Source organism: Neopsephotus bourkii, unplaced genomic scaffold (assembly GCF_033783945.1).
Source record: "Neopsephotus bourkii isolate Nb327-2 ecotype Australia unplaced genomic scaffold, CSIRO-AGI_Nbou_v1 NB_1682, whole genome shotgun sequence".
NCBI classification, from domain to species: domain Eukaryota; kingdom Metazoa; phylum Chordata; class Aves; order Psittaciformes; family Psittacidae; genus Neopsephotus; species Neopsephotus bourkii.
Window position 1 is genome coordinate 46,103 of NW_026902156.1, and position 26,225 is coordinate 72,327.

Genomic DNA, 26,225 nt, shown 5'->3' on the forward strand with positions numbered 1-26,225 from the left:
CCCAGGTGGAAAAGCCTCTGTGTGGTGGGAGCTGCTCAGAGACAGTCCTGCAGGATGGAAAGGGAGAGTTCAGGCACAGATCAATGAGGAACAGGTTGGGGACAGTCCTGTGCCAGCACAGGTAGAACAAAGGGGTGCTGAAGCAGTTAAACACCATGGCACAACGTGGTGTGTGCTCCTCTGGCTCACCTTGAGATGTTGAGCAATGACCTCTGTGGAAAGCAGTGGGGAGGTTCCACTCACCTCAGTGCTGACCCTGAGCTTGGAGACCATCCGGCTCAACCTGGAACACAGAGAAATGTGGTGCTTTCACGGTGCAGAGTTGATCCCTCATCCTCTTGTGGGCATTTCCCAACCACCCGCTTCTTCCCTCTCCGCTGGGAGTTCTTCCTAACAGGAATGAATTCCTGACCTATGGAAAGAGCAGGTTGGAGAGGGCTTGTAGCAACCTGCTCTAGTGGGAGGTGACCCTGCTTGAGGCAGGGGTTGGAGTTAGATCATTTTCAAGATACTTTCCAACAAAAAAACCCTTCTGTGATTCCAGTCATCCTTACATGGAGATTTGGTTTGGTTTCTCTTTTTCCTGACACACTTTGTTTGCTTTAAAATCTTTTTCTGGGTTCTTTGGCTGTTCCTCAACACATCAGCAGAAATGGGCAATCCCCAGAGCTCAGCAATCTCTTCTTGACATTTTTGGCTTTTTTTGTGGAGAAAATAAATTTTTTTATCTGCCTCAGCAATGGGGAGCACCCTGAATGTCCTGTACAGGAAAGCTTCTGGTGTTCATCCAGGAGCCCTTTCTGGTCAGTGAGCAGAGGAAGCCTCCTGAGAGTGTTCTCCACCAATGTGATCTTCAAATCTGCTTTCTCAGCAGCAGCGTGGGGAGGACTTAGCACAAGGAACTCCCTGGGAAGCCCAGAGCATCATCAGGAACTGGAGCCCAGGCCCCTGCAGTAGGGGAGGAGATGCAGACAGGAGCTGCTGCTTGTTGGCAAGAGAGAACCACAGGAGATGATGGCTCAGCACACACTGTCCTTGCACAGAGAGCTCAGAATGGGTTGGAAGATGCTGCCCCTCACTTCCATCTCAGCTCTGTCTCTGCTGCCCTCCTGATGCTCTCAAAGATGGATGTGAAGATGAACGTGCCTGGAGCTGTGCAGGGAGCCTGGGAATGAACCAGCATCAGCAAACCCCCTTCCTATTTCAAGTGATGTGGGGATGTGGGACTGTGAATCTCTTTGGGCCCCAGGAGGTGACAAAGCCCACAGCAGGTCATTATCTCTGTGCTGTTTTGTTTGGAGAAGAAGTGTACCCAGAGGAGATGACCTCAGCTTGAGCAAGCAACAGGGCTTTGGGCTCCCTTAGAGCAAACCACAGAACAACCCCACCTTTCACATCCACTTTTGGAGCATTTCTGAGGCAGTTACAGCTTCATAGGGGCCATGATTGATATTGTCATAGAATCATAGAATAGTTAGGTTTGGAAGAACATTAAGATCATCCAGTTGAAACCCTGTTCCATGGGCAGAGACACCTCACATTAAACCACATCAGGGAGCTGAGGGGAACCTCGCCAATGGGAGCTGGTACCAGGGTCCATCAGTAATCCCAGCACCACAGGCAATGAACCAGCTTACCATCCATCTTCAGTTCCTTGTACTCAAACCGAAGCTCACAAGTTTGTCTTGCCAAGAGCCAAGAGAAGATAGTGGTGACCTTGCTAACGGTGAGGTAAATGCTGTCCTTTATTTCTTGTCCATCAAACATCAATGCTCACATCACCCAAGGCACTCTGTTTGGTCAGGCATGACTTACCCTTGGTATATCTATGCTGGCTGCTCATATTCACCCTTCTGTCCTTCCTCTGCCTCTGCTTCCTGGGGGATTTGGTTCTTAACCTCAGTGGGTACTGAGGCAGCCCCAGTCCTTGTGCTCTCCTTGATGATGACATTTGCCTTTTCCCAGCCATTGTACTGGAAAGGCAAGGCACAAAGGAGAGCTTCACAAAAGCCGTGGTTGACATGATCATGGCAGGGAGCTGAGGGCGAGCTCTCCGATGACAGCTGGTACCAGGGTTCATCACCAATCCCAGCATCACAGGCGATGAACCAGCGTTCCACCCATCTTCAGTTCATTGTTCTAAAACTGTAGCACACAAGTTTGATGCTGGAGAAAACCATGAGCTTCTCAGGGTGCACAGCCCAGCTCTGCTTCTTCATCACTTTTGGGGTCACCGAGTGCCTCTTGCTGGCTCTGATGGCCTATGACAGGTACGTCGCCATCTGCAAACCCCTCCTGTACCCCACCATCATGTGTGGGTGGATGTGCTGGTGGCTTGTGGCTGGTTCCTGTGCTGTTGGTGTCTTCCAAGCAGTGATTTACATCACTTTCATCTTTACCTTCTCCTTCTGTCACTCCAATGTTATCAACCACTCCTTCTGTGACATTCCCCACTCTTAGCTCTCTCCTGCTGCAACACCAACTCCTATGAGGTGGTCATCCTTGCTCTTGTGAGCATAAACTGTCTCAGCACCATGACCATCATCTTTATCTCCTATGCTTGCATCCTCCCCTCTGTCCTGAGGATCTGCTCAAAGGAGGGCAGGAGAAAAGCCTTCTCCACTTGCACGTCCCACCTGATGGTTGTCACCATGTTCTATGGGGCAATCTTGTTCATGTACCTGCTCCCCAGCTCCACCTTTGCGTTGGATGAGAATAAAACGGCCACATTGTTCTACACCGTTATGAGCCCGACACTGAACCCCTTGGTCTGCAGCCTGAGGAACAGGGAGGTGAAGGCTGCCCTGATGAGAGCAGCTGGGAGAAGGCAGTGAATGGAAGAAGCTGGTGACCAGGAGGGTGTTTCCTTGTTGCTGTTATTGAGCAGGACTCATTGCAGCACCGAGGGCTCTGTGAAGGTGTATTGAGGTGATTACTCTGTAATTTCTCTCTCAGTTCTAAGGTATCTGACACTGATTTGACATGTAACAGCTGCCTAGATGAAGGTGGGTGAGATGAAGCCCAACCTCATTCGTCACCAATGGTCAAAGAGCACAAACAGCTCCTCCAAACACCTTGATTCATCCTGCTCATCTCATTGCTCTGTTCAATGACTGCAGAGACAGCCTGGCCTACCCTGGGCATGGGTTTCCAGGTTGCCAAGGTTCAGAGGTGAACCCAGAAGAGGAGCCATAAACCCTCTTCTTATGGAGTGTCTTTGAAACCCAATGCCTACCAGGCTGGTGGAGAACGGAGCAGACCCAAAGAATCACAGAACATCATATAATCAGTTAATAACCCAATTGCACAACTTTCCACTGTACTTTTGCATGGTGAGGCTTGTGGCACTCTTAAATAAAGCTTTCCCACCCAAAAGTTGGTTCCTACAAATGAAATTGCAGGTTAAGCTGGAGGTCTTTGGTCCTGTGAAATGTCCCAATGAGTGTTGTTGCTACTTCACCTAGAAGCCTTTGGGCAGTTTGAGCCTTGTCTTTGCTGTTCTTTTGCAGATGGTGTGCAAATGTAAAGAACTTAATCACATGCTGGGTCAATATCGATTCTGTCAGCAGTGATTGAATCATCATGTTGGATTTCCCAGCTCTTAAAGGTGATTAAAAAGTAGACTTCTTACATAATTCACCAAAAAGTGAAAGAACAGAGATTGATGTGGATATCCTGAAGGGCTCTCTGTCAAAGAAGCAAACCCGGGTAAAAAATACAAGTAACCAATTTAAAGTTGGGAAAAACTATGTTCTTGCTCAAGTAAATCTTTAAACAAGAAACAGGCACCTCTGTGTGTAATGTACTCTGTTGTAACTCCAGTCTCTAAAGCAAATCACATGAATCACATCCCAGAAATTCCTGTTTGTCTCCCAGCAATGGAAATCTGTGTGCACGTGTGTATTTATATGGGTATCTAGGATTATGAGATGAATCCTGGAACCCCAGAGTGGTTGGGGCTGGAAGGGAGCTTAAAGCTCCTCCAGCTCCAGCCCCAACCCCTTCCACTGGAGCAGCTTGCTCCAAGCCCCTGTGTCCTTGAGCACTGCCAGGGATGGGGCAGCCACAGCTTCTCTGGGCACCCTGTGCCAGCGCCTCAGCACCCTCACAGGGAAGAGCTTCTGCCTAAGAGCTCAGCTCAGTCTCCCCTTGGGCAGGTTCAAGCCATTCCACTTGGCCTGTCCCACAGGCCTTGGTCTAAAGCCCCTCTACAGGGGAGAGGGATCCATGCTGTAAGACCAGCTTTATTGTATTTATTTTCCTTTGGTTTAGTTTAGTTTTCAGTTTGATTTCTGCTTGTTATAATATTTCCTATTATTTTATTTTATTATTCTAGTCTAGACTTTATTAAGTCAGTTAATTTATCTTAGTCTACATTTTAGTTTACATTTTATGTTTAGTTTTAATTTTTGAATTTTATTTTAGTTTTATAATTTTTAATTCTCATTAATTTAATCTTATTTTTATTTCCTTTTTTGTAATGTAATTTTTAATTTAATTTAATTCTATTTTTTATTTTCATATTCCACTGTCATCCATACGTGCACCCCCCCCATACACACACATATATGTATGACAGAGAAATATAATAATAACTGCACTTCTCCCAAAGGACATTCTCCAAAACACTTCTCAGCCAAAGCACCTCGGAGGTCTCAGTGGATTAGAGACAAGAGTTACAAAGCAATTACTCCAGCAGAGGGACAGACAGAGCATATAAGAGTCCTTGTAATCTGTCATAGGTTAACGTGAAGCAAGGAAGACGAACCAAGGTGTCACTGGTAAGGACAAGGGGACATCCAGATATGTTTTATCACTGGAGCTAGACGGTGGTTTATAATTCTAAGGGGATCTATAGTATCATAGAATCCCAGACTGGTTTGTGTTGGAAGCTCCTCCATTTCCAACCTCCTGCCAGGGGCAGGGACCCCTTCCACTGGAGCAGCTTGCTCCAAGCCCCTGTGTCCCACCTGGCCTTGAGCACTGCCAGGGATGGGGCAGCCACAGCTTCTCTGGGCTCCCTGTGCCAGTGTCTCCTTGTGCAATACAATACATAATTCCTTGCAGGAAGCAGGAGGGCAGGAGGAACGGTTTCATCCTTCAGAGATGAGGTCTGTAGAGAGGAATTTGATTGTTCTGGGTTGTATCTTTATTAGACAGACCAAGAGGAGCTGTTTATTTCATGGCAGAGCAAGAGAACACCAGAAGAAGGAAGATCACAGAGCACGTGGTTTTTGTGAAGGTTGACATACCAGTTATAATGGCTTGGGTATTTTTTAAGGTTATAATAGCAGATAGCAGCTAGAATACCAGTTATGATAAATCCTGTTACTACAGGTTGCACACAGGGCTAAACCCTGTGCTTCTTCCACCTCCGTACAGGGTTTACCTGATATTTCCATTCTGAATATAAGCCAGGCTGTTTAGTACCGGTTTTGCAGTGGTTAATTTTGCGGATGGGAAAGCCATACTCAGTGCACTGCAGTGATTGACTGACAGTGACAGACACCCCACGAGCAGCACAGTGTTTTCCATGATCTTAGGCTAAAATTGAGCTGCTTTACCCAATAGTTTTCTTATCTCTTTCAAATATCTGTTTATGTTACAGTGGCTCCTCCCGTGGAGGCTGCTCCGTATCCCTCCCTGATAGCGTGGTTAAAAGGCAGGATGCCATGGTGTATTTGCATATATTTAGAACTCTCAAGTATAAATTTTAGTAAGAGGATGTGTAGGAAAAGTTGATAAAAAGGCAAAGATTTGTTGTGCCATTTGTTTTAATGGTTTCTCTTCCCCCTCATGATGGCACCGCAACATTTCTATATAGTCCATAAAAGAGTAACTCTGAAATAGCAAAATACTTGAAAAGTTATGGAAGATTAAATGGGTTTTTCTCTTTTCTTTCTGCAGTGCGCATGCAAAATGACCTTTAAGGAAAAGCTCTATGGGGAAGGCTTCCTAAGATGTCAAATGTTCTATTCTACTTCAAAGGTTGGATTTGATGATCTGAAACGTCTTTTCCAACCAAGCGTCTTCTATGATTCTAAATCCTAGAATTAGAGAATCACAGACTGGTTTGGTTTGGAAGGCACCTGAAGTTCAGGTAGTTCCAACCTCCCAGGCGTGGGCAGGGACATCTCACACTAGATCCTGTCACCTCTAAAGACATGGTCTAGTGTGAGATCTTCATTTTTGATGTCAACAGGTTAAAGGATGATGAAAAGGTTTTAGATTTGACAGTGTGTCAGGAGAGAGGGGAAACCAACATTAACCACTGTGTCATATTGCATAGGATCATAGTATGGCTTGTGTTGGTAGAGGCTTTAAATCACATCCACTTCCAACCCCTGTGACTGGTAGGGACACCTTCCACTAGAGCAGGTTGCCCTGTCCAGCCTGGCCTTTCCATAGGTCAGGGATTCATTCCAGTTAGGAAGAAACTGAAGCAGAGAGGGAAGGAGCAGGTGGTTGCCAAATGCCCATGAGATTTACATTAGTGGTGTCACTAATTCATTACAGGAAGCACTGAACCCCTTCTTTTATGCTTTCTTTGTTAGAACTTGGGAGGGTTACACTGGAATGTGATATATACCATGAGTATACATCTGGGAGATGTATCTCAGAATGAATGGGATAGGGAACATGTGGCAGAGTAACTGCTACCAGAATAAAACCTTCATTGTTTTGCTAAACTGGTTTTTGATGAACATTGATTCAAAGGAAGCAAATCTCTGATAAGGAGATGATTTGCCATCCAGACACTGGGGACTGTGGTACGTTTTAGGTGCCAAGTGTCTCCATTAACTATTATGGCTTTATGAATGCATCTTACAGTGCTTTCGGAGAAGATGGCTGAGGAAAATCAAACCGAGCAAGTGACAGAGCTGACTCTTGTGGGACTGACTGACAACCCGCAACTGCAAGTGCCTTTGTTCATCCTCTTCCTCCTCATTTACTTCATCACGCTGGCAGGCAACCTGAGCATGGTTGTGCTCATCAGGAGCAGCGCTCAGCTGCAATCCCCCATGTACTTCTTCCTTAGCAATTTATCTCTCCTCGATGCTTGCTACTCATCGGTGGTGGCGCCGAGGGCACTAATGAACCTTCTCCTGGAGAAGCAAACAATCTCTGTCATCGGCTGCGCAACCCAGCTTTACTTCTTCATAGCCTTTGGCACCACCGAGTGCTTCCTCCTGGCTGTGATGGCGTACGACCGCTACATGGCCATCTGCAAGCCCTTGCTCTACTCGTCCATCATGTCCCACCGGCTCTGCATGCTGCTGGTGGCCAGTTCCTATGTGCTTGGCCTGATGCACTCTTGGGTGCACACAGAGTTCGCCTTCAGCCTGCCTTTATGCCAGCCAGCCAAGGTCAACCACTTCTACTGTGACCTCATGCCTGTTCTGGCCCTCTCCTGCTCTGACACACGTGTCAATAGGTGTCTGATATTTGGTCTTGCTGGGCTGGTGGAGGTGGTGACCATCTTGGCCGTCCTGGTCTCCTATGCCTTCATCCTTGCTGCTGTCTCAAGGATCAGCTCTGCTCAGGGCCGGTACAAAGCCTTCTCCACGTGCACCGCTCACCTGACTGGAGTCACCATCTTCCACGGGTCCATCCTCGCCCTGAACTTCCGACCAGGGTCTGACAGCAGCCTGAGCACGGATAAGGTCTTTTCTGTGTTCTACTCGCTGGTGGTGCCCATGCTGAACCCCCTGATCTACAGCCTCAGGAACAGGGAGGTGAAGAATGCCCTGAGGGACTTTGTCAGGTGGAAGTAGCTTTGGCATGATGCTTAGCTGCTGGTTTTGTGACAAAGGTCTCCAGAGCTTCACTTGACACCCAGGACTTCTGTTTCTTCACCTTATTCCTTAAAGACCTGGCTTGGAACCATTTCCAAGTCTGTCTTTCTTCCTATGACTGGTTTGTGCCACAAGGCAACAGACAGTCTGATTTATCTGCTGTATTTTATTGCCTGTATTTCCTCCCCTGCCCTGCTCTCTTGGTCTTTTCAGATAGGCACTGGCCATTAGTTCTGGGCTCCTTGCTAGCCCTGTGAAAATGCTCTTCCACAGCCATCAGCATTTCCCAGCTGATGGCTTAAAACCTTCCTTATGACCTCTTCTTATTTGCAGGGCCATTCTCCCCTATCATTAAAGGGCAATGAATTTTTTCTGTACATGTATAGGAAATTATAACAGATAAGGCTGTTGAATAACACCATCTTAAATGCTCATGCCAATATAGGCCAGGTTTTGAATCATCTCCAGAGATTCCAATATTCTCCTCCAAAATATTCATGCTGATCTAACAGCACCTGAAGCACAGGGTAGAGACCCAGGTCTAGCTCTTCCTGTCAAAAAAGTGCTTGGTTTTTGAGATGTCAGAACCATTTATAGAGAGGAACTCTGTCATCTCTTTGATGAGGGAAGTTTGTGGCTATAGCCAGGGGCTGCTGCATTTTGTAGATCCCTTCTCTGCAAAGATTGAAGCAGAATCATGCAATAATGCAATCAGTATAAAATGTATTTCCAAAACCTCAAGCCTGTTTCTTGTGTTGCTGAAATTCACAATTGTGCCTCCCCTGAATGTTGCACTGAGGTTCCTATTGCCAGTTCACGGAGTCGGATCCACCACACAAGACTATGGCAATCCAGACCTCTCTTAGTAATGTAGCACCAAGTGTGGGTAAATGTTTGAACATTTCAGTTGTCTCTGCTTTGAAAACTTTCTTAAACACAAGAGGAAATAAGGACACCAGAGTGGGGTAATTCATCAAGCAGCGATGAGCCATACACTTGACACTGCTCATTGAGACTTCCTTTTCCACAAAGCATCAGACCAGATAGCTTTTGAGGTCCAGCTTGGGCTTTCTGCGGGTCTGTGATTCTATATGTATAGTCTAAGCCAAAACATCTAACAAAATGGAAGAAAACAAGGTATAGTGAAGGTTTTGAAGGAAGCTGTCTGATACCAAAGGTCTGTGTTCTGCCAAGCTCTTTAGCATTTAATGACATCAGTTCTGGCCCTTTCTTTGACTGCAGGTAGGAGCCACGTTCTCCCCACGTGTAAGATAATGTGTTCCCTTAATACGGTTGTTTTTCAGAGCACATGAGCAGTGTGTTCATTATAAACATACTTTCCAAATATAAATCAATTCCTACTCACAACAGCTAAAGAATTTTTCCTCCATCAGTGTGTTTTGGCTTCTTTGAGACCCGGATAGCTCTTAGTTACATGGACAGTGGGATTGAGTGCGCCCTCAGAAAGTTTGCCGATGACACCAAGCTGTGTGGTTCGGTTGATCCGCTGGGGGGAAGGAATGCCATCCAGAGGGACCTTGACACACTTGTGAGGTGGGCTGAGCCAACCTCATGAAGTTTAACCATGCCAAGTGCAAGGTCCTACACCTGGGTTGGAGCAATCCCAGGCACTGCTACAGGCTGGGCAGAGAAGAGATTCAGAGCAGCCCAAGGAAGAGACCTGGGGGTGCTGGTCCATGAGAAAATGAACATGAGCCGGCTTCAGTGTGCGCTTGAGCCCGGAAACCAACCGTATCCTGGGCTGCATCAAAAGGAGCGTGACCAGCAGGTCCAAGGAGCTGATCCTGCCCCTCTGCTCTGCTCTCGTGAGACCTCCCCTGGAGCATTGTGTGCAGTTCTGGTGTCCTCAACATAAAAAGGACATGGAACTGTTGGAACAAGTCCAGAGGAGGGCCATGAGAATGATCAGGGGACTGGAGCACCTCCTGTGTTGAGATAGGCTGAGAAAGTTGGGTCTGTTCAGCCTGGAGAAGAGAAGCTGAATGGAGACCTCAGAGCAGCTTCCAGTGTCTGCAGGGGGCCTATAGGGATGCTGGGGAGGGACTCTTCATTAGGGACTGTAGTGACAGGACAAGGGGTAATGGGTTCAAACTGAAACAGGGGAAGTTTAGATCAGATATAAGGAGGAAATTCTTTCCTGTTAGGGTGGTGAGGCACTGGAATGAGTTGTCGAGGGAGGTTGTGAATGCTCCATCCCTGGCAGTGTTCAAGGCCAGGTTGGACAAAGCCTTGGGTAATATGATTTAGAGGGAGGTGTCCCTGCCCATGGCAGGGGGGTTGGAACTGGATGATCTTGAGGTCCTTTCCAACCCTAACTATTCTATGATTCTGTGTTCAGGATTGTCTTTCATCTCTAGAAACTTCCCAGAGGCTGAATTCTTATATGAAATCTACTATTTGGTGTTTCCCAGTGTGCTTGAACATGAGCTGGGCATGGACACGTGATGTGGGTGCTGATCTCCAGCTGGAATTCCATTTCTCTCACCATGTAGGTAAAAGGTCATGTCAAATGAATATAAAATACCCCTTTAAATGAATGGGAGGAGACCTGATGTGTCCAAATTTTCCACTGTAGTGCTTGGGCATCTGAGAGATATGGTGTGGATGAGGCATTCCTGAGCTCATCAGCTCAGAACATCTGAGCTACACAGCAGTGGTGATGAACAGCTCATAGGATGCTTCTGAAATACTTGTGGACTATTCAAAGGTTTCACTTTGACCTTGGCAACAGAATGAGAATGGGTTTAGAAACATTTCAGATCTTGCAGAGAGTCCCCAACTGGGACATGAAGCACAAGTGACTCCTCTGCAGCAGCTAATGTCCCTCTGTACATACTTGAGAGCCCAGTTTTCCATCCCCAGTGGGCTTATCCACATGTAGTGCCTGGATTTCCAACAGCTGAGCTGGTGACTCTGGGCTTCCAGTATATGCAAGGGTGAGAAATGAGCATTTTGAGACAGACATGAATTGTGCCAGGATAAACAAGTAGGCTTTTATCCCCTTGAGCAGTCTCAGCTGCAGCTCTATCCCCACCCTCTGCCCATTTGTCCCCTATCTCTGTTGAATCTCAGCCCAGGGAGGTTGGGCTATGTTAGAGGAGCTCTCACTTACAGTTTAGCAGGCATTTTGCATACCTTTATAATCCTTTGATGGTGATGTAGGCTTCATCATGGATCTGTTTAGCAATCGCTGAACAGGATGCTGATCAAGGGATTGATTTGGTTTAGTCTTGTATCTGCCCCATCATAAACAACTTTCTGGATGCTCTGGAGTCTTGGCTGAACTTGGCCCAGGTCTCTGTTCCTGCACTACTTCTCTTGCACAGGTACTGTGGGATGGTCCCTACACACTATGGTGTTTTCTTTTGTGTCTGTTTAAAGAGATTAAGGAAACAAACCTCTTTGGCTGTCCTCAGGCTCCTGCAGAGTAGAACCCATAACCTTCTGCACCCAGCAACTCAGCCAGTGCTCACTGCTCTGGCAGTCTCCCTCCATCCAGTCCATGTCCCTTCATAGGTAAAAAAGGAGCTATTCTCCTCAGTGAAGGAAATAGAGTAGTAAGGGGAACTTTATTTCCCAGTATTTTTCTCTGCTCATTAGTTCTTTCTCTTTTACCATGTATGATATTAGACTTCCGTGGCAGGACCTCTATTATGTATTTGGTGTGGGAATTTTGTGTCTACAGCCATGAGTTTCTACATTATGTAGACCCTTTGTCTGCTAAGATTGAAGCAGAATCACACAATGATGCTCTCAGTATAAAATGTATTTCTGAACCTCACGACTCTTGTATTGCTGGAATTCACAATTCTGCCGCTCCTGCACATTAGGCTGACTTGGACATTCACAAGTTGAATCCACCACATACAAGACTATGGCAATCCAGACTTCTTTTAGGAATGTAGCATCAAGTCTAGGGAAATGTTCGAGCATTTCAGTTGTCTCTGCTATGGAAACTTTATTAAAGCCAAGAGGAAATGAGGACACCATAGTACAGTAATTCATCAAGCAGCGATGAGCCCTACACATGACACTGTTCATCTAGGCTCCCTTTTCCACAAAAGCTTGGAACAAAGTTGGGCTTTTTGTGGCTCTAAGATTCTGTAGGTCTAGTCTAAGTAGAAATATCCAACAAAATGGAAGAAAACAAGGTGTGGTGAAGTTTTTAAACTCTGATGACAAAGGTCTCTGTCCTGCCAGGCTCTTCAGCATTAAACTGTACTGATTCTAGCTCTTTCATTTACCAGAGGCTGAAACCACTTTCCCAGAGACAAAAGACAACTCCTCTCTTGCTGCTGTTTGCCAGAGCCCACGAAAGAGACTATTCACCATCCATATACTTTCCCAATATAAGTTAATTCCCACTCACAACAGGTAAAGGAAAGATTTTCCCCCACCAGTGTGTTTTGGCTTCTTTCAGACCCAGACGCCTCTCAGATACCACCAATTCTGTGTTCAGGATTGTCTTTCATCTGTGGAAACTTACCATGCTTAAGTTATGAGTGCAATGCACTATTTGGTTTTCCTAGTGTATTTTAGCATGAGCTGGGCATGGACATGGTATATGGGTGCTTATGTTCAAATGGAATTCCATTTCTCTCACCATTTAGATAAAAAGTCATTTCAGATGAATGTAAAACACCCCTTAACATGAATAGGAGGAACACTTGATGTGCCTAAATTGCCCTTAACACTGGGTAGCCTCAGCACCATTCATCATCTTGTATAACGAATGATATTGTCTACAGTTTCTTCCTTAAAGTGAAATCTCTTGTGAAGCTGCAGCCAGGGGAGGGATTCCCCTTGACATTCAAAGGTGCAGCTTGAGACCTTAATTCCCACCAGCTTCTTCTCTTTGAAAGGCACAAACAAATGCAGTGAATCTTTTGAAACCTTTTCTCTGACTCTTTTTCAGCAAGCAAATGTAAAACTACACTTCCTCTTCCCTCCCACCCCAGCAGCTTTAATAAAGAGCTTGCAGGTAAGAGTGAGGGATTTTATTGGAGCAGAGGGACAAGGTCAAGAATCTTGAAAGAAAAATAGATATTTATCAGTGACAAAGGCTATAATTGGATAAAGCTGATTGATGTTTTCTGTGAGGAAAAGATGCCTGGGATAACTAATGGTAGTTTCTTCCTAAAGGCTGGTAACTGAGAAGTGAATTGAAATTTGAGGATTAGTCTTGATTTTCTTCTAAGAATGGTGTGATTTTGGGGGTCTGTTTCTCATTCAATACTGTCATTGACTTTTGCGCAGGAACTGTGGAATAACCTACATCAAAGCACAGGGATTATTGGAAGAAGTGTTTTAGTGTACCACAGGCTTTCTCAGTTGACATGAACCGTGCACATGCTGGATGATAGAACTTTCCTAAGTTGCCAGTGGTTGAAGAACCTGCTCTCACAATTCAGCAGAGCCCCATTCACTTCCTTTTTCCTCAGGCTGTAGATGAATGGGTTGAACAGGGGGGTGACGACGGCATAGATAATGGAGGCCACCAGTTACATCTGAAGGGGATTAAAAACAAGATTGCCATGGGGTGATGTGCCCAATGAGGCTGCTGGCAGTGTATCCCAACCATCTAAGATAGAAAGTACTAAATCATAAAGACAGGAGTCTGTGGTAGATGCAGCCAAACATTGACACCCAACACCCTGTAGAAGTGAACAGAGAAAAAAAGGAGACCTGGAGTATTTCCTTCTCTGAAGCTCTGATTTATAAAGCAAGTCAGGAGGTGAGAAAATAAGATATTCTCAAGATAGAGATGATTTTGTGCAGTACAGTCATGCAGATTCACACACTGAGTCCAAGTCTGTGTGTGTCACTTTATTAGTAATACCAGTTTTATACATTTTATTTGTATTCCTCTGTCACACACATATATATATATTTACACACATACACACATATTACACATATTGGAGCTGAGGGACAAGGTCAAGAATCTTGCAAGTAAAGTGGATATCTATCTGTGACAAAAGTGAGAAATTAATCAAGCTGATGGGTGTTTCCTGTGAGGAAAAAGAGGCCTGGGGTAATTCAAGTTAATCTCTTCCTACATGCTGCTGGCTGAGAGGTGAAATGAAGTTTGAGGTTCCTACTCCTCTTGGCTTCCTTCTAAGGAAGATGTGATGGGGGTTCTACTTCTAATTAAATGCTCTCATTGAAATTTGTGCAAGAACTCTGACAGAACCTACATAAAGCCATGAGAATTAGTGGAAAACCCCATTAGTTTAAACTTTCTCACTTGATGTAGTCACGTCCTTCATGATACAAGTCTTGTATGTTGCCAGTGGTTCAGCAACCTCCTCGGGCACTTCATCAGAGCCCCCTTCACCTCCTTGTTCCTCAGGCTGTAGATGAATGGGTTGAACATTGGGATGACCACGGTGTAAAAGATGGAAGCCACCTTATCCAGGCTCCCATGGCTAGAAGAAGGTTGCAGGTACATGAAGAATCCTGTCCCAAAGAATATGGAAACAGCCATCAAATGGGAGGCACAGGTGTTGAAGGCTCTGGCCCTGCTCTGTGCTGAGCACATCCTCAGCACGGTGCGAATGATAGAGATGTAGGAGAGCAAAATGACCATGCTTGCGCTCACCACATTGATGGTGACAAATGCAAACATGACCATCTCACTGCTGTGGGTGTCGGAGCACACGAGCTTTAGCACAGGGACTTCATCACAGAAGTAGTGGTCGATGCGTTTGGGACCACAGAAGGAACCTCCAAACACACACCATGTGTTGATGGTGGCAGTGAGGAAGGCAAACAGGTAGGATGATGCTACCAGTTGCCAGCAGACACGGCTGGAGATGGTGGTCACATAAAGCAGGGGGTGGCAGATGGCAATGTGCCGGTCATAGGCCATCATGGCCAGGAGGTGACACTCAATAGTACTAAAAAATGCAAAGGTGAAGAACTGCATCATGCAGCCAGTGAAAGAGATGGTTTTGTCCTCTGCTAACAGGTCTCCCAGCATCCTGGGGGAGATGACTGTGGAATAGCAGATGTCAGTGAAGGCAAAATGGGTGAGGAAGAAGTACATGGGGGTGTGGAGGCTGGGAGACACCCGAACCAAGATGATAATGCCGAAGTTCCCCACCAAAGTGACAATGTAAATCAACAGAAACAAGACAAAAAGTTGGGTCTGTGCACATGGGCTGTCTGTAATTCCCAACAGGATGAATTTAGCCTGAGTGTGATTTCCTCCCATGACCAGGTGTGACCTACCAATGCAAAAGGAAGGAAAACATCAAAAGAATTGCAAACAGAAATTCACTTTTGGACCATATTTAACTACAATCAATCACTACTTTAACTGCCATGTTTTGGTGGAATTAATATTTTGTATTGTATTTTTTAAACCCAAATCATATGATTTTGGTTTTCATTTGAGGTATTTAGAAAGGAGTGTGCGTTGAAGCAAAAAATGGCATTTTGTTCTTGTATGCTGAGAAATATAAACTACAGATTTTGTGGAGCACCTGATTTTTCAGGTTTGAGTAAAGAATCAGATCTTTACTCACTTTCAGATTGGAGGCAGTTTGTGCCAGAAGACAGCTTAGAGGAACCTCATAGGAGTGCAAGTAAACCTTGAGCAAGAGAAAGTCACATTCTCAATGAAATCGTAGCTTACACATTAATGACGTCCAAACATTTTCCTTTGGCTTTTAATTCTAATGCCAGTCTTAAAATCGCATTTATCAAAGTATGATGCAGAATTAAAAAAGGTTAAAATTCACATTGCTAAAGTCATGATTTATACCTTTCTGAGAGCCAGCATGCTGAAGCATCCTAAACCCATAGGCATTAAGTTGCTTACTTGAAAACAGAGTTGGTGTTTAAAAGTGCTGATTCCAAAGGCTGATTTGTTAGTGACCATATTCTGCTGACAATCTGAAATGCTGCATTTCTTTACAACAAAATAAGATTCATCCTCATTTAACTCTTGAGTAATTCAGTGCATCTTGCTTTAGTAACCTATGTAAAAGAAACACAACCTGCATAAGCCAATGCTCTCTCTTACTATAAAGAAAACCCACATTGGTAAGGCTGTTTGCTGACACAGCTTTACTAAAGAGAACCTAAGGACATGCAGACACAAGCTCAATTCCTTGCTGCAGGTGAGGCTCTGCTTTGTGTTGTTGTTACCTCCTGTGTCTTCCCTCTGCCACCGAGTGATTGGAGCCAAGAGTTTATCCCCAGTGCAGCAGAGAACATCTATGTGCCAGCATCAGCTCTGTTAAGCACCTGATGTGAAGAGATGTGAGCTCCTGCCAGACTCCAAGAGCCCAGCTTGTGGTGCTGGGGCTGTAAATACAGTTGCATGTGCTCTCCTGGGAGGAAGCCTCCAGGGCTGCTCATGCTTTACCAGAGGAAAACAAAGCAAAGGGTATGAAATCACCTCTGAAAGGCATTGTGATGTTTGAGCAACTGAAAGACATGGCACGGATGAGCCAAACCTGAGCACAGCAACACCAGTGATGAGCAGCTTGTGGGATGCTTCTGACATACTTATATACCATGCCAAGCTTCCTGTCTGTCGTTGCCAACAGAATTGAATTGGGTTTAGAGCCATTTCTGACCTTGCAGAGTGTCCCCAAATGGGACAGGAAGCACAAGTGACTCCTTCTCTGAAGCTGCTGATGTCCCTCTGTGGACATTGAGAGCCCAGTTTTCCATCCCCAGTTGGGTTATCCACATGTAGTGCTTCGATTTCCAACAGCTGAGCTGGTGCTTTGGAGCTTCCACTCTATTGAAGGCTGAGAAAAGGGCATTTGAGGCAATGATGAATTGTCCCAGAGTGAACTAATAGTCCTAAGCAGCTTCAGCTGGGACTTCATCCCCACCCTCTGCCCATTTGCCCACCATCTCTATTTAAGCTCAGCTCAGGGAAGTTGGTGCTATGTTTGAGTTTCTGTTTCCAGTTTGGCAGTAGTTGTGTGCATCTATGGAATACTTTGATGGTGACCAAAGCTTGTTCATGTACCTTCCTAGCAAATGCTGAACATGACCATGATCAGGGGATTGACTTGGCTTGATCTGACATTCTTTGGCTTCGTCCTGCACCTGAATCATTTGTATCATCACCAACTTGCCTGATGATTGGAGTCTTGGCTGAACATGGCCCAGGTCTCTTCCTGCCATGCTTCTCTTGCTCAGGTACTGTGGGATGCTCCCTGTGCACCACAGTGATCCTTTTTGGCTCTGTTTAAAGATATTAAAGAAAGAAACTCCTGTGGAACTCCCCATGCTCCTGCAGAGCAGAACCCATTACACTGCACTCAACAGCCCAGCCAGGACTCACTGCTCTGGCATTCCCTCTCTATCTAGATCACGTACCTGAATGGGCAAATTTGGAGGTAGTCTTCTCAGTTAGGGAAGTTGAGTAATCAAGTGCACATTAATTTCATATATTATTCTCTTGTCTTTAGTGCTTTCTCCTTTACCAATTATGATATTATACTTTTATGTGGATGACCTCTTTTATGTATGTGATGTGGGAAGTTTGTGTCCACCCCCAGAGATTTCTGCATTTTGTAGGTCATTTCTATGCAAAGATTGAAGCAGACTCATGAAATGATGCTCCCAGTATAAAATGTATTTCCAAAACCTCAAGCCTGTTCCTTGTGTTGCTGGAATTCACAATGCTGCCTCTCCTGCACGTTACACTGAGGTTCCTATTGCCAGTTGGATCCTGAGTTGGATCCACCACACACAAGACTAGGGCAATCCAGAGCTCTCTTAGGAACATGGCATCAAGTGTGGGTAAACCTTTGAGCATTTCAGTTGTCTCTGCTTTGGAAACTCTATTAAAGCCAAGAGGAAATAAGGACACCAGTGTGGGGTAATTCATCAAGCAGTGATGAGCCCTACACATCACGCTTCTCATCTAGGCTCCCTTTCCCACAAAAGCTTGCATCAGATGATCTTTTGAGGTCCAGCCTGAGCTTTCCGTGGCTCTATGATTTTATGTGTATAGTCTAAGCAAAGACATCCAACTAACTAGAAGGAGGAAAACAAGTTATGGTGAAGGCTTTCAAGGAAGCTCCCCGATATTAAAAGTCTCTGACACCTTAAGTTCTTCAGCATTTACTTATATTTCTGCTGTCTCCATCACTGGACACAGGTAGAAGCCACTTTTCCCTGAGACCTTAGACAACATCTCCTCTCTTGCTGTGGTTTGCCAGAGCACACAAAAGAGACAGTTCACCATCCATATACTTATCCAATACAAGTTAATTCCCACTCACAACAGGTAAAGGAAAGCTGTTGTCCCCCATCTGTGTGTTTTGGCTTCTTTCAGACCCAGACAGCTCTCAGTCACCAGCAATTCTGTGCTCAAGATTGACTTTCATCTTTGGAAATGAGCCACAGGCTTCATTTGTCAGTGAAATACACCATTTGTATTCCCTGGTGTACTTTAGCATGAGCTGGGCATGGACATGGGATGTGGGTGCTTATCTCCAGCTGGAATTCCATTTATCTAACCATTTATGTATAGGGCACTCAAGATGAATGGAAGGACTCCCTGATGTGCTCAAAATGTCCTTAACACTGGGTGGTCTCAGCACAGTTCACCCTTTATTATATATTATAGTAACATTAATGAAACATAGTAATTAATTATATTGACATTAGTTATAATGTGCTAATTAAGTCTACAATTCCTTCCTTTATCTGAAATCTCTTGTGAAGCTGCAGCCTGGGGAGGAATTCCCTTTGATATTCAAAGCTGGAGCTTGAGATCCTGATTCCCACCAGCTTCTTCTCTTTGAAAGGCACAAACAAATGCAATGAATCTTTTGAAACCTATCATCTGACTCTTTTTGAGCAAGCAAATGTAAAACTACACTTCCTATTCCCTCCCACCCCAGCAGCTTTAATAAAGAACTTGCAGGTAAGAGTGAGGAATTTTATTGGAGCTGAGGGACAAGGTCAAGAATCTTGTGGAAAAAAAAATGGGTATTTATCAGTGACAAAAGTTATAATCGAGCAAAGCTGATTGGTGTTTTCTGTGAGGAGAGGAGGCCTGGAATAATTGAGGGTAAATTCTGCCTACAGGCGGGTAACAGCAAAATGTACTGAAGTTTGAGGTTGCTGCTCCTCTTGGGTTCCTTCCAATGCAGATGTGATTTTGGGGGGTCTCTTTCTCATTCAATACTGTCATTGGCTTTTGTGCAGGAACGGTGTAAGAACCTACATAAAGTCATGCGAATTACTGGAAAATCCCATCTTTTCAGTGCACCATAGGCTTTCTCACTTGACATAAAATCTTCATGTCCTAGATAATAGAACTCTTCTGTGTTGCAAGTGGTTGAGGAACCTTCTCCTGCACTTGACTAGAGCCTCCTTCACCTCCTTATTCCTCAGGCTGTAGATAAATGGGTTAAGCATGGGGTTGACCACAGCATAGAGGATGGAAGCCACCTTATCCAGGCTCCTGTGGCTAGATGGAGATTGTAGGTACATGAAGAATGCTGACCCATATAACAAGGCAACAGCCATCAAATGGGAGGCACAGGTGTGGAAGGCTCTGGCCCTGCTCTGTGCTGAGCACATCCTCAGCACGGTGCGAATGATAGAGATGTAGGAGAGCAAAATGATCACGCTCGTGCCCACAACGTTGATGGTGACGAAGGCAAAGATGACCATCTCACTGCTGTGGGTGTCAGAGCACACGAGCTTTAGCACAGGAACAACGTCACAGAAGAAGTGGTCGATGCGGTTGGGACCACAGAAGGAACCTCCAAAGGTGCACCATGTGCAGATGATGGCACTGAGGAAGGCCAATAGGTAGGATGATGCTATCAGCTGCCAGCAGACGCGGTTGGAGATGATGGTCACATAAAGCAGGGGGTGGCAGATGGCAACGTGCCGGTCATAGGCCATCATGGCCAGCAGGTGACACTCAACAACAGCAAAGTGTGTAAAGCTTTGAGACTGCATCATGCAGGCAGTGAAAGAAATGGTTTTGTCCTCTGCTAACAGGTCTGCCAGCATCCTGGGGGAGATGACTGTGGAGTAGCAGATGTCAACGAAAGCAAAATGGGTGAGGAAGAAGTACATGGGGGTGTGGAGGCTGGGAGACACCCGAACCAAGATGATAATGCCAAAGTTCCCCACCAAAGTGACAATGTAAATCAATAGAAACAAGACAAAAAGAGGGGTCTGTGCACATGGGCTGTCTGTAATTCCCAACAGGATGAACTTAGTCCGTGTCTGATTCCCTCCCATTATCAGGTATTATGTTCTGAGAAAAAAAGGAAGAGAAGTATCACACTGATTAAGTACAGATATGCACTTCCAGACCATTCATTACTCCAATTAGTAGTTTAACTGCCATGTTCAATATGTTCTACTATATTTTCTAACACCAATTCTATATGCTGGGACACTAAAAACTATGGACTTCTTTCAACACTGTACTTTGAGATGTAGGAAAAGAATCAGATCTTTATTCACTTTCAATTTGGAGGCAGTTTGTGTTGGAAGACAACTCAGGGGGACCTCAGGAGTGCATGTAAACCTGAAGCCAGAGAAAGTCACATTCCCTGTGAAATCCCAACTTAGACATTGATGACGTGCACATATTTTCACTTGGCTTTGAATTATCATTCCAATCACCAAATCACATTTATCAAGCTATTTATGATCATTCACAACACATAATATTCACATTAGTAAATATATGATTTATACCTTTCTGAGCTCCATCATGCTGAAGCATCCTAAATTCCTGGGCATTAATTTGCTTGCTTGAAAACAGAGTTGTTGTTAAAAAGTGCTGATTCCAAAGGCTGATTTGTTAGTGATCATATTCTGCTGACAAACTGCAATGCTGCATTTTTTCTTTATAACAAAATAATATTCATCCTCATTTAAATCTTGAATAAATCAGTGCATCTTGCTTTAGCTGCCTATGTAAAAGAAAAATGACATGCATCAGACATTGCTCCATCTTATTATTAAGAAAACCCACATTGGAAAGGCTATTTTCTGACACACCTTTACCACAGAGGACCCAAGAACATGCAGAAGCAAAACCACTGCCTCAATGCAGACAAGGCTCTGCTTTGTGTTGGTGTTAGCTCCTATGCCTTCCCTCTGCCACCGAGTGATGGGAGCCAAGGGTTTATCCCCAGTGCAGCAGAGAACATCTACATGCTGGCATCAGCTCTGTTAAGCACCTGATGTGAGGAGAGGAGAGCTCCTGCCAGACTCCAAGAGCCCAGCTTGTGGTGCTGGGGCTGTAAATACAGTTGCATGTGCTCTCCTGGGAGGAAGCCTCCAGGGCTGCTCATGCTTTACCAGAGGAAAACAAAGCAAAGGGAGTGAAATCACCTCTGAAAGGCATTGTGGTGCCTGGGCATCTGAGAGACATGGAGTGCATGAGCTGTCCCTGAGCACAGCTACACAGCAGCACCAGTGATGAGCTGTTCATACTTTCTTCTGACATACTTGTGGACTATGAAAAGGTTTAGCTTTGACTTTGGCAACAGAATGAGAATGGGTTTAGAGCCATTTCTGATCTTGCAGAGAGTCCCCAGGTGGGACATGAAGCACAAATGACTCCATCTCTGGAGCTGCTGATGCTCCTCCTTGGACACTTGAGAGCCCAGTTTTCCAGCCCCAGCTGGGTTTTCCTCATGCAGTGTCTGGATGTCCAACAGCTGAGCTGATGCTTTAGGGCTTCCACTCTATTGAAGACTGAGAAATGGGCATTTGAGGCAATGATCCATTATCCCAGGGTGAACTGATAGGTATTTATCCCCTTAACCAGCTTCAGCTGGGGCTCCATCCCCACCCTCCACCCATTTGCCCACCATCTCTATTTAAGCTCAGCTCAGGGAGGTTGAACTCCGTAAGATGAGTTCTGGTTCTAGGTTTTACAGGAGGTGTGTGTTCTTATGGAATGCTTTGATGAAGACCTAGGTTTGCTCATAGACTTTCCTAGCAGTGGCTGGACCTGACTGTGATTCCGGGATTCTGGTGTCCTCAACATAAAAAGGACATGGAACTGTTGGAACAAGTCCAGAGGAGGCCATGAGAATGATCAGGGGACTGGAGCACCTCCCATATGAAGATCGGCTGAGAAAGTTGGGGCTGTTCAGCCTGGAGAAGAGAAGGCTGCGTGGAGACCTCAGAGCAGCTTCCAGTGTCTGAAGGGGGCCTATAGGGATGCTGGGGATGGACTCTTCATTAGGGACTGTAGTGATAGGACAAGGGGTAATGGGTTAAAACTGAAACAGGGGAAGTTTAGATTGGATATAAGTAGGAAATTCTTTCCTGTTAGAGTGCTGAGGCACTGGAATGGGTTGCTCAGGGAGGTTGTGAATGCTTCATCCTTGGCAGTGTTCAAGGCCAGGTTGGACAGAGCCTTGGGTGCCATGGTTTAGTGTGAGGTGTCCCTGCCCATGGCAGGGGGTTGGAACTGGATGATCTTAAGGTCCTTTCCAACCCTAACTATTCTATGATTCTATGATTCTATGACTTGGCCTGCTCTTGTACCTGTCTTCTCATCACCAACTTGCCGGATGATTTGGAGTCTTGGCTGAACTTGGCCCAGGTCTCCGGTCCTGCAATGCTTCTCTTGTTCAGGTACAGTGGGATGGTCCCCTTTGGCTCTGTTTAAAGAGACTGAAGAGAGAAATCCCTGTGGTACTGGCCAGGTTTCTTCAAACCATCCTTGAGTGGCATGGTTTAGTGTGAGGTGTCCCTGCCCATGCTAGGGGCGTTGCAACTGGATGAACTTCAGGTCCTTTGCAACCCTAACTATTCTATGATTCTATGAAATTAGAACCTTTCTCTGGCTGCACCCAACAGCCCAGCCAGGGCTCACTGCTCTGGCACTCGCACTCTATTTAGACCATGTCCCTGAATGAGCAAATGTAGAAAGTGCTCTCAGTGAGGCAGAGTAATCAACTGAGCATTCTATTCAGTGTTATTCTCTGGTCATTAGTATCTCCTCCATTTCAAAATATGCTATTAGAATTATGTTCTTTAGTAGATGGGCTGCACTTTTATTTGGAAATGGGTTTCAAGTCTTAGTAAAGACTCCTTTAATCTTTCCATCTTCACTCTTTCTTTACTTTGAAGATGCTGAGGTGCCATCTCTAAGAAATGCTCTTTCTCAATAACTTCAGAGCAGTTTCTGATCATCTTCTATTCTGTCTCCCAGAAGACAACCCGTCTCAAAGGTTGAGGAATTAACAGCTCCAGATGTTTAACTTATGAAATGACTAAAGAAATTCTTCAGTTACATGTGAAAGGGAGAGAAAACAAGATAGCCATGGGGTGATGTGCCCAATGAGGCTGCTGGCAGCGTATCCCAACCATCTAAGATAGACGGTACTGAACAATAAAGACAGGAATCTCTGGTAGATGCAGCCAAACATTGACACCCAACACCCTGTAGAAGTGAACAGAGAAAAAAAGGAGACTTGAAGGATTTACTTCTCAGAAGCTCTGATTTATAAAGCAAGCCAGGAGGTGAGAAAATCAGTTTTTTTTTCTCAAGATAGAGATGATTCTGTGCAGTACAGTCATGCAGATCCACACACTGAGTCCAAGTCTGTGTGTGTCACTTTATTAGTAATACCAGTTTTATACATTTTATTTGTATTCCTCTGTCACACACATATATATATATTTACACACATACACACATATTGCACATATTGGAGCTGAGGGACAAGGTCAAGAATCTTGCAAGAAAAGTGGATATTTGTCAGTGACAAAAGTGAGAACTTAATAAAGCTGATTGGTGTTTCCTGTGAGGAAAAAGAGGCCTGGGGTAATTCAAGTTAATCTCTTCCTACAAGCTGGTAGCTGAGAAGTGAAAGGAAGTTTGAGGTTCCTGCTCCTCTTGGTTTCCTTCCAAGGATGATGTGATGGGGGTTCTATTTCTCATTAAATATTCTCGGTGAATTTTGTGCAGGAACTGTGAAAGAACCTACCTGAAACCATGCAAATTAGTGGAAAATCCTATTGTTTAGGCTTTCTCACTTGATGTAATCGTGTCCTCCATGACACAAATCTTGTATGTTACCAGCGGCTGAACAACCTCCTCCCACACTTCAGCAGAGCCCCCTTCACCTCCTTGTTCCTCAGGCTGTAGATGAACGGGTTGAGCATTGGGATGACCGCGGTGTAAAAGATGGAAACCACCTTATCCATGCTCCTGTGGCTAGAAGAAGGTTGCAGGTACATGAAGAATCCTGTCCCAAAGAATATGGAAACAGCCATCAAATGGGAGGCGCAGGTGTGGAAGGCTCTGGCCCTGCTCTGTGCTGAGCACATCCTCAGCACGGTGCGGATGATAGAGATGTAGGAGAGCAAAATGACCATGCTTGCACCCACCGCATTGATGGTGACAAAAGCAAAGATGACCATCTCACTGCTGTGGGTGTCAGAGCACACGAGCTTTAGCACAGGGACTTCATCACAGAAGTAGTGGTCGATGCGGTTGGGACCACAGAAGGAACCTCCAAACACGCACCACATGGAGATGATGGCACTGAAGAAGGCGAATAGGTAGGATGCTGCTATCAGCTGCCAGCAGACACGGCTGGAGATGATGGTCACATAAAGCAGGGGGTGGCAGATGGCAACGTGCCGGTCATAGGCCATCATGGCCAGCAGGTGACACTCAATAGCAGTAAAGAAAACAAAGGTGAAGAACTGCATCATGCAGGCAGTGAAAGAAATGGTTTTGTCCTCTGCTAACAGGTCTGCCAGCATCCTGGGGGAGATGACTGTGGAATAGCAGATGTCAATGAAGGCAAAATGGGTGAGGAAGAAGTACATGGGGGTGTGGAGACTGGAAGACACCCGAACCACTGTGATAATGCCAAAGTTCCCCACCAAAGTGACAATGTAAATCAATAGAAACAAGACAAAAAGTTGGATCTGCACACATGGGCTGTCTGTAATTCCCAACAGGATGAATTTAGTCTGAGTGTGATTTCCTCCCATGACCAGGTATGACCTACCAATGCAAAAGGAAGGAAAACATCAAAATAATTGCAAATAGAAATTCACTTTTGGACCATATTTAACTACAACTGTTCACCAGTTTATCTGTCCTGTTTTGGTGGAATTAATATTTTGTATTGTATTTTTTTAAACCAAATTATATGGTTTTGTTTTTCATTTGAGGTGCTTAGAAAAGAAAAGAGACTGCAATGAAGCAAAAAAATGGCATTTTTGTTCTTCTATGCTGAGAAAAATAATCTTTGGATTTATTCAAGCACCAGTATTTTCAGGTTTGAGTGAAGAATTAGATCGTTACTCACTTTGAGATTTGAGGCAGTTTGTGTCAGAAAACAGCTTAGAAAAACCTCATAGGAGTGCAAGTAAACCTTGAGCAAGAGAAAGTCACATTCTCATTGAAATTGTAGCTTACACATTAATGACCTCCAGACATTTTCCTTTGGCTTTTAATTCTAATGCCAGTCTTAAAATCACATTTATCAAAGTGTTATACATAATTCAAAAAGGATAAAATTCACATTACTAAAGTCATGATTTATACCTTTCTGAGATCCAGCATGCTGAAGCATCCTAAACCCATGGGCATTATGTTTCTTGCCTTAAAAAAGATTTGATGTTACAAGAGGCTGATTCCAAAGGCTGATTTGTTAGTGACCATATTCTGCTGACAATCTGGAAAGCTGCATTTCTTTATAACAAAATAAGATTCATCATCATTTAACTCTTGAATAAATCAGTGCATCTTCCTTTAGGTGCCTATGTAAAAGAAAAACAACCTACATAAGCCAATGCTCCCTCTTCTTATAAAGAAAACCCACATTGGTAAGGCTGTTTTCTGACACACCTTTACCAAAGAGAACCTGAGGACATGCAGAAGCAAGCCCCCTACCTAAAATCAGGTGAGGCTCTGCTTTGTCTTCGTGTTACCTCCTTTGCCTTCCCCCTGCCACCGAGTGATGGGAGCCAAGAGTTTATCCCCAATACAGCAGAGGACATCTATGTGCCAGCATCACCCCTGTTAAGCACCTGATGTGAAGAGATGTGAGCTCCTGCCAGACTCCCAGAGCCCAGCTTGTGGTGCTGGGGCTGTAAATACAGTTGCATGTGCTCTCCTGGGAGGAAGCCTCCAGGGCTGCTCATGATTTACCAGGGGAAAACAAAGAGAAGGAAAAGCAAAGGGTGTGAAATCACCTCTGAAAGGCATTGTGGTGCTTGGGCATCTGAGAGTCATGGTGTGGAAGAGCCAAACCTGAGTACAGCTGCACAGCAGCAGTGATGAGCTGTGCTTCTGATGCTTTTGATGTGGACCATTCAAAGTTTTCACTTTGACCTTGGCAACAGAATGAGCATGGGTTTAGACATTTCAGATCTCGCAGATGGTCCCCAACTGGGACATGAAGCACAGGTGAC

The 26,225-nt window shown here is 45.0% G+C and overlaps 3 protein-coding genes and 2 pseudogenes across 3 annotated transcripts; 2 read left to right on the top strand and 3 right to left on the bottom strand.

Moving 5' to 3' along the window:
• The first annotated feature begins 2,163 nt into the window (after nt 1-2,163).
• On the top strand, nt 2,164-2,834 carry LOC133224483 (olfactory receptor 5AP2-like; annotated as a pseudogene).
• A 4,011-nt stretch (nt 2,835-6,845) lies between these two features.
• On the top strand, nt 6,846-7,793 carry LOC133224480 (olfactory receptor 5T17-like; annotated as a pseudogene).
• A 6,289-nt stretch (nt 7,794-14,082) lies between these two features.
• On the bottom strand, nt 14,083-15,033 carry LOC133224484 (olfactory receptor 5AP2-like). Its single transcript, XM_061375974.1, has one exon. It carries the CDS (start codon nt 15,031-15,033, stop codon nt 14,083-14,085), a length of 951 nt encoding a protein of 316 aa, XP_061231958.1.
• Nucleotides 15,034-19,097: 4,064 nt separating this feature from the next.
• Nucleotides 19,098-20,057, bottom strand: LOC133224485 (olfactory receptor 8U3-like). The gene has a single exon (XM_061375975.1). It carries the CDS (start codon nt 20,055-20,057, stop codon nt 19,098-19,100), a length of 960 nt encoding a protein of 319 aa, XP_061231959.1.
• A 3,810-nt stretch (nt 20,058-23,867) lies between these two features.
• LOC133224490 (olfactory receptor 5AP2-like) lies at nt 23,868-24,797 on the bottom strand. The gene has a single exon (XM_061375979.1). The coding sequence runs from the start codon at nt 24,795-24,797 to the stop codon at nt 23,868-23,870; it is 930 nt and encodes a 309-aa protein (XP_061231963.1).
• Nucleotides 24,798-26,225: the final 1,428 nt, after the last annotated feature.

What these genes read in the sequence shown, in the direction of transcription:
- LOC133224485 (XM_061375975.1), bottom strand. Translation starts at nt 20,057, where the DNA reads ATGGGAGGGAATCAGACACGGACTAAGTTCATCCTGTTGGGAATTACA.
- LOC133224490 (XM_061375979.1), bottom strand. Translation starts at nt 24,797, where the DNA reads ATGGGAGGAAATCACACTCAGACTAAATTCATCCTGTTGGGAATTACA.
- LOC133224484 (XM_061375974.1), bottom strand. Translation starts at nt 15,033, where the DNA reads ATGGGAGGAAATCACACTCAGGCTAAATTCATCCTGTTGGGAATTACA.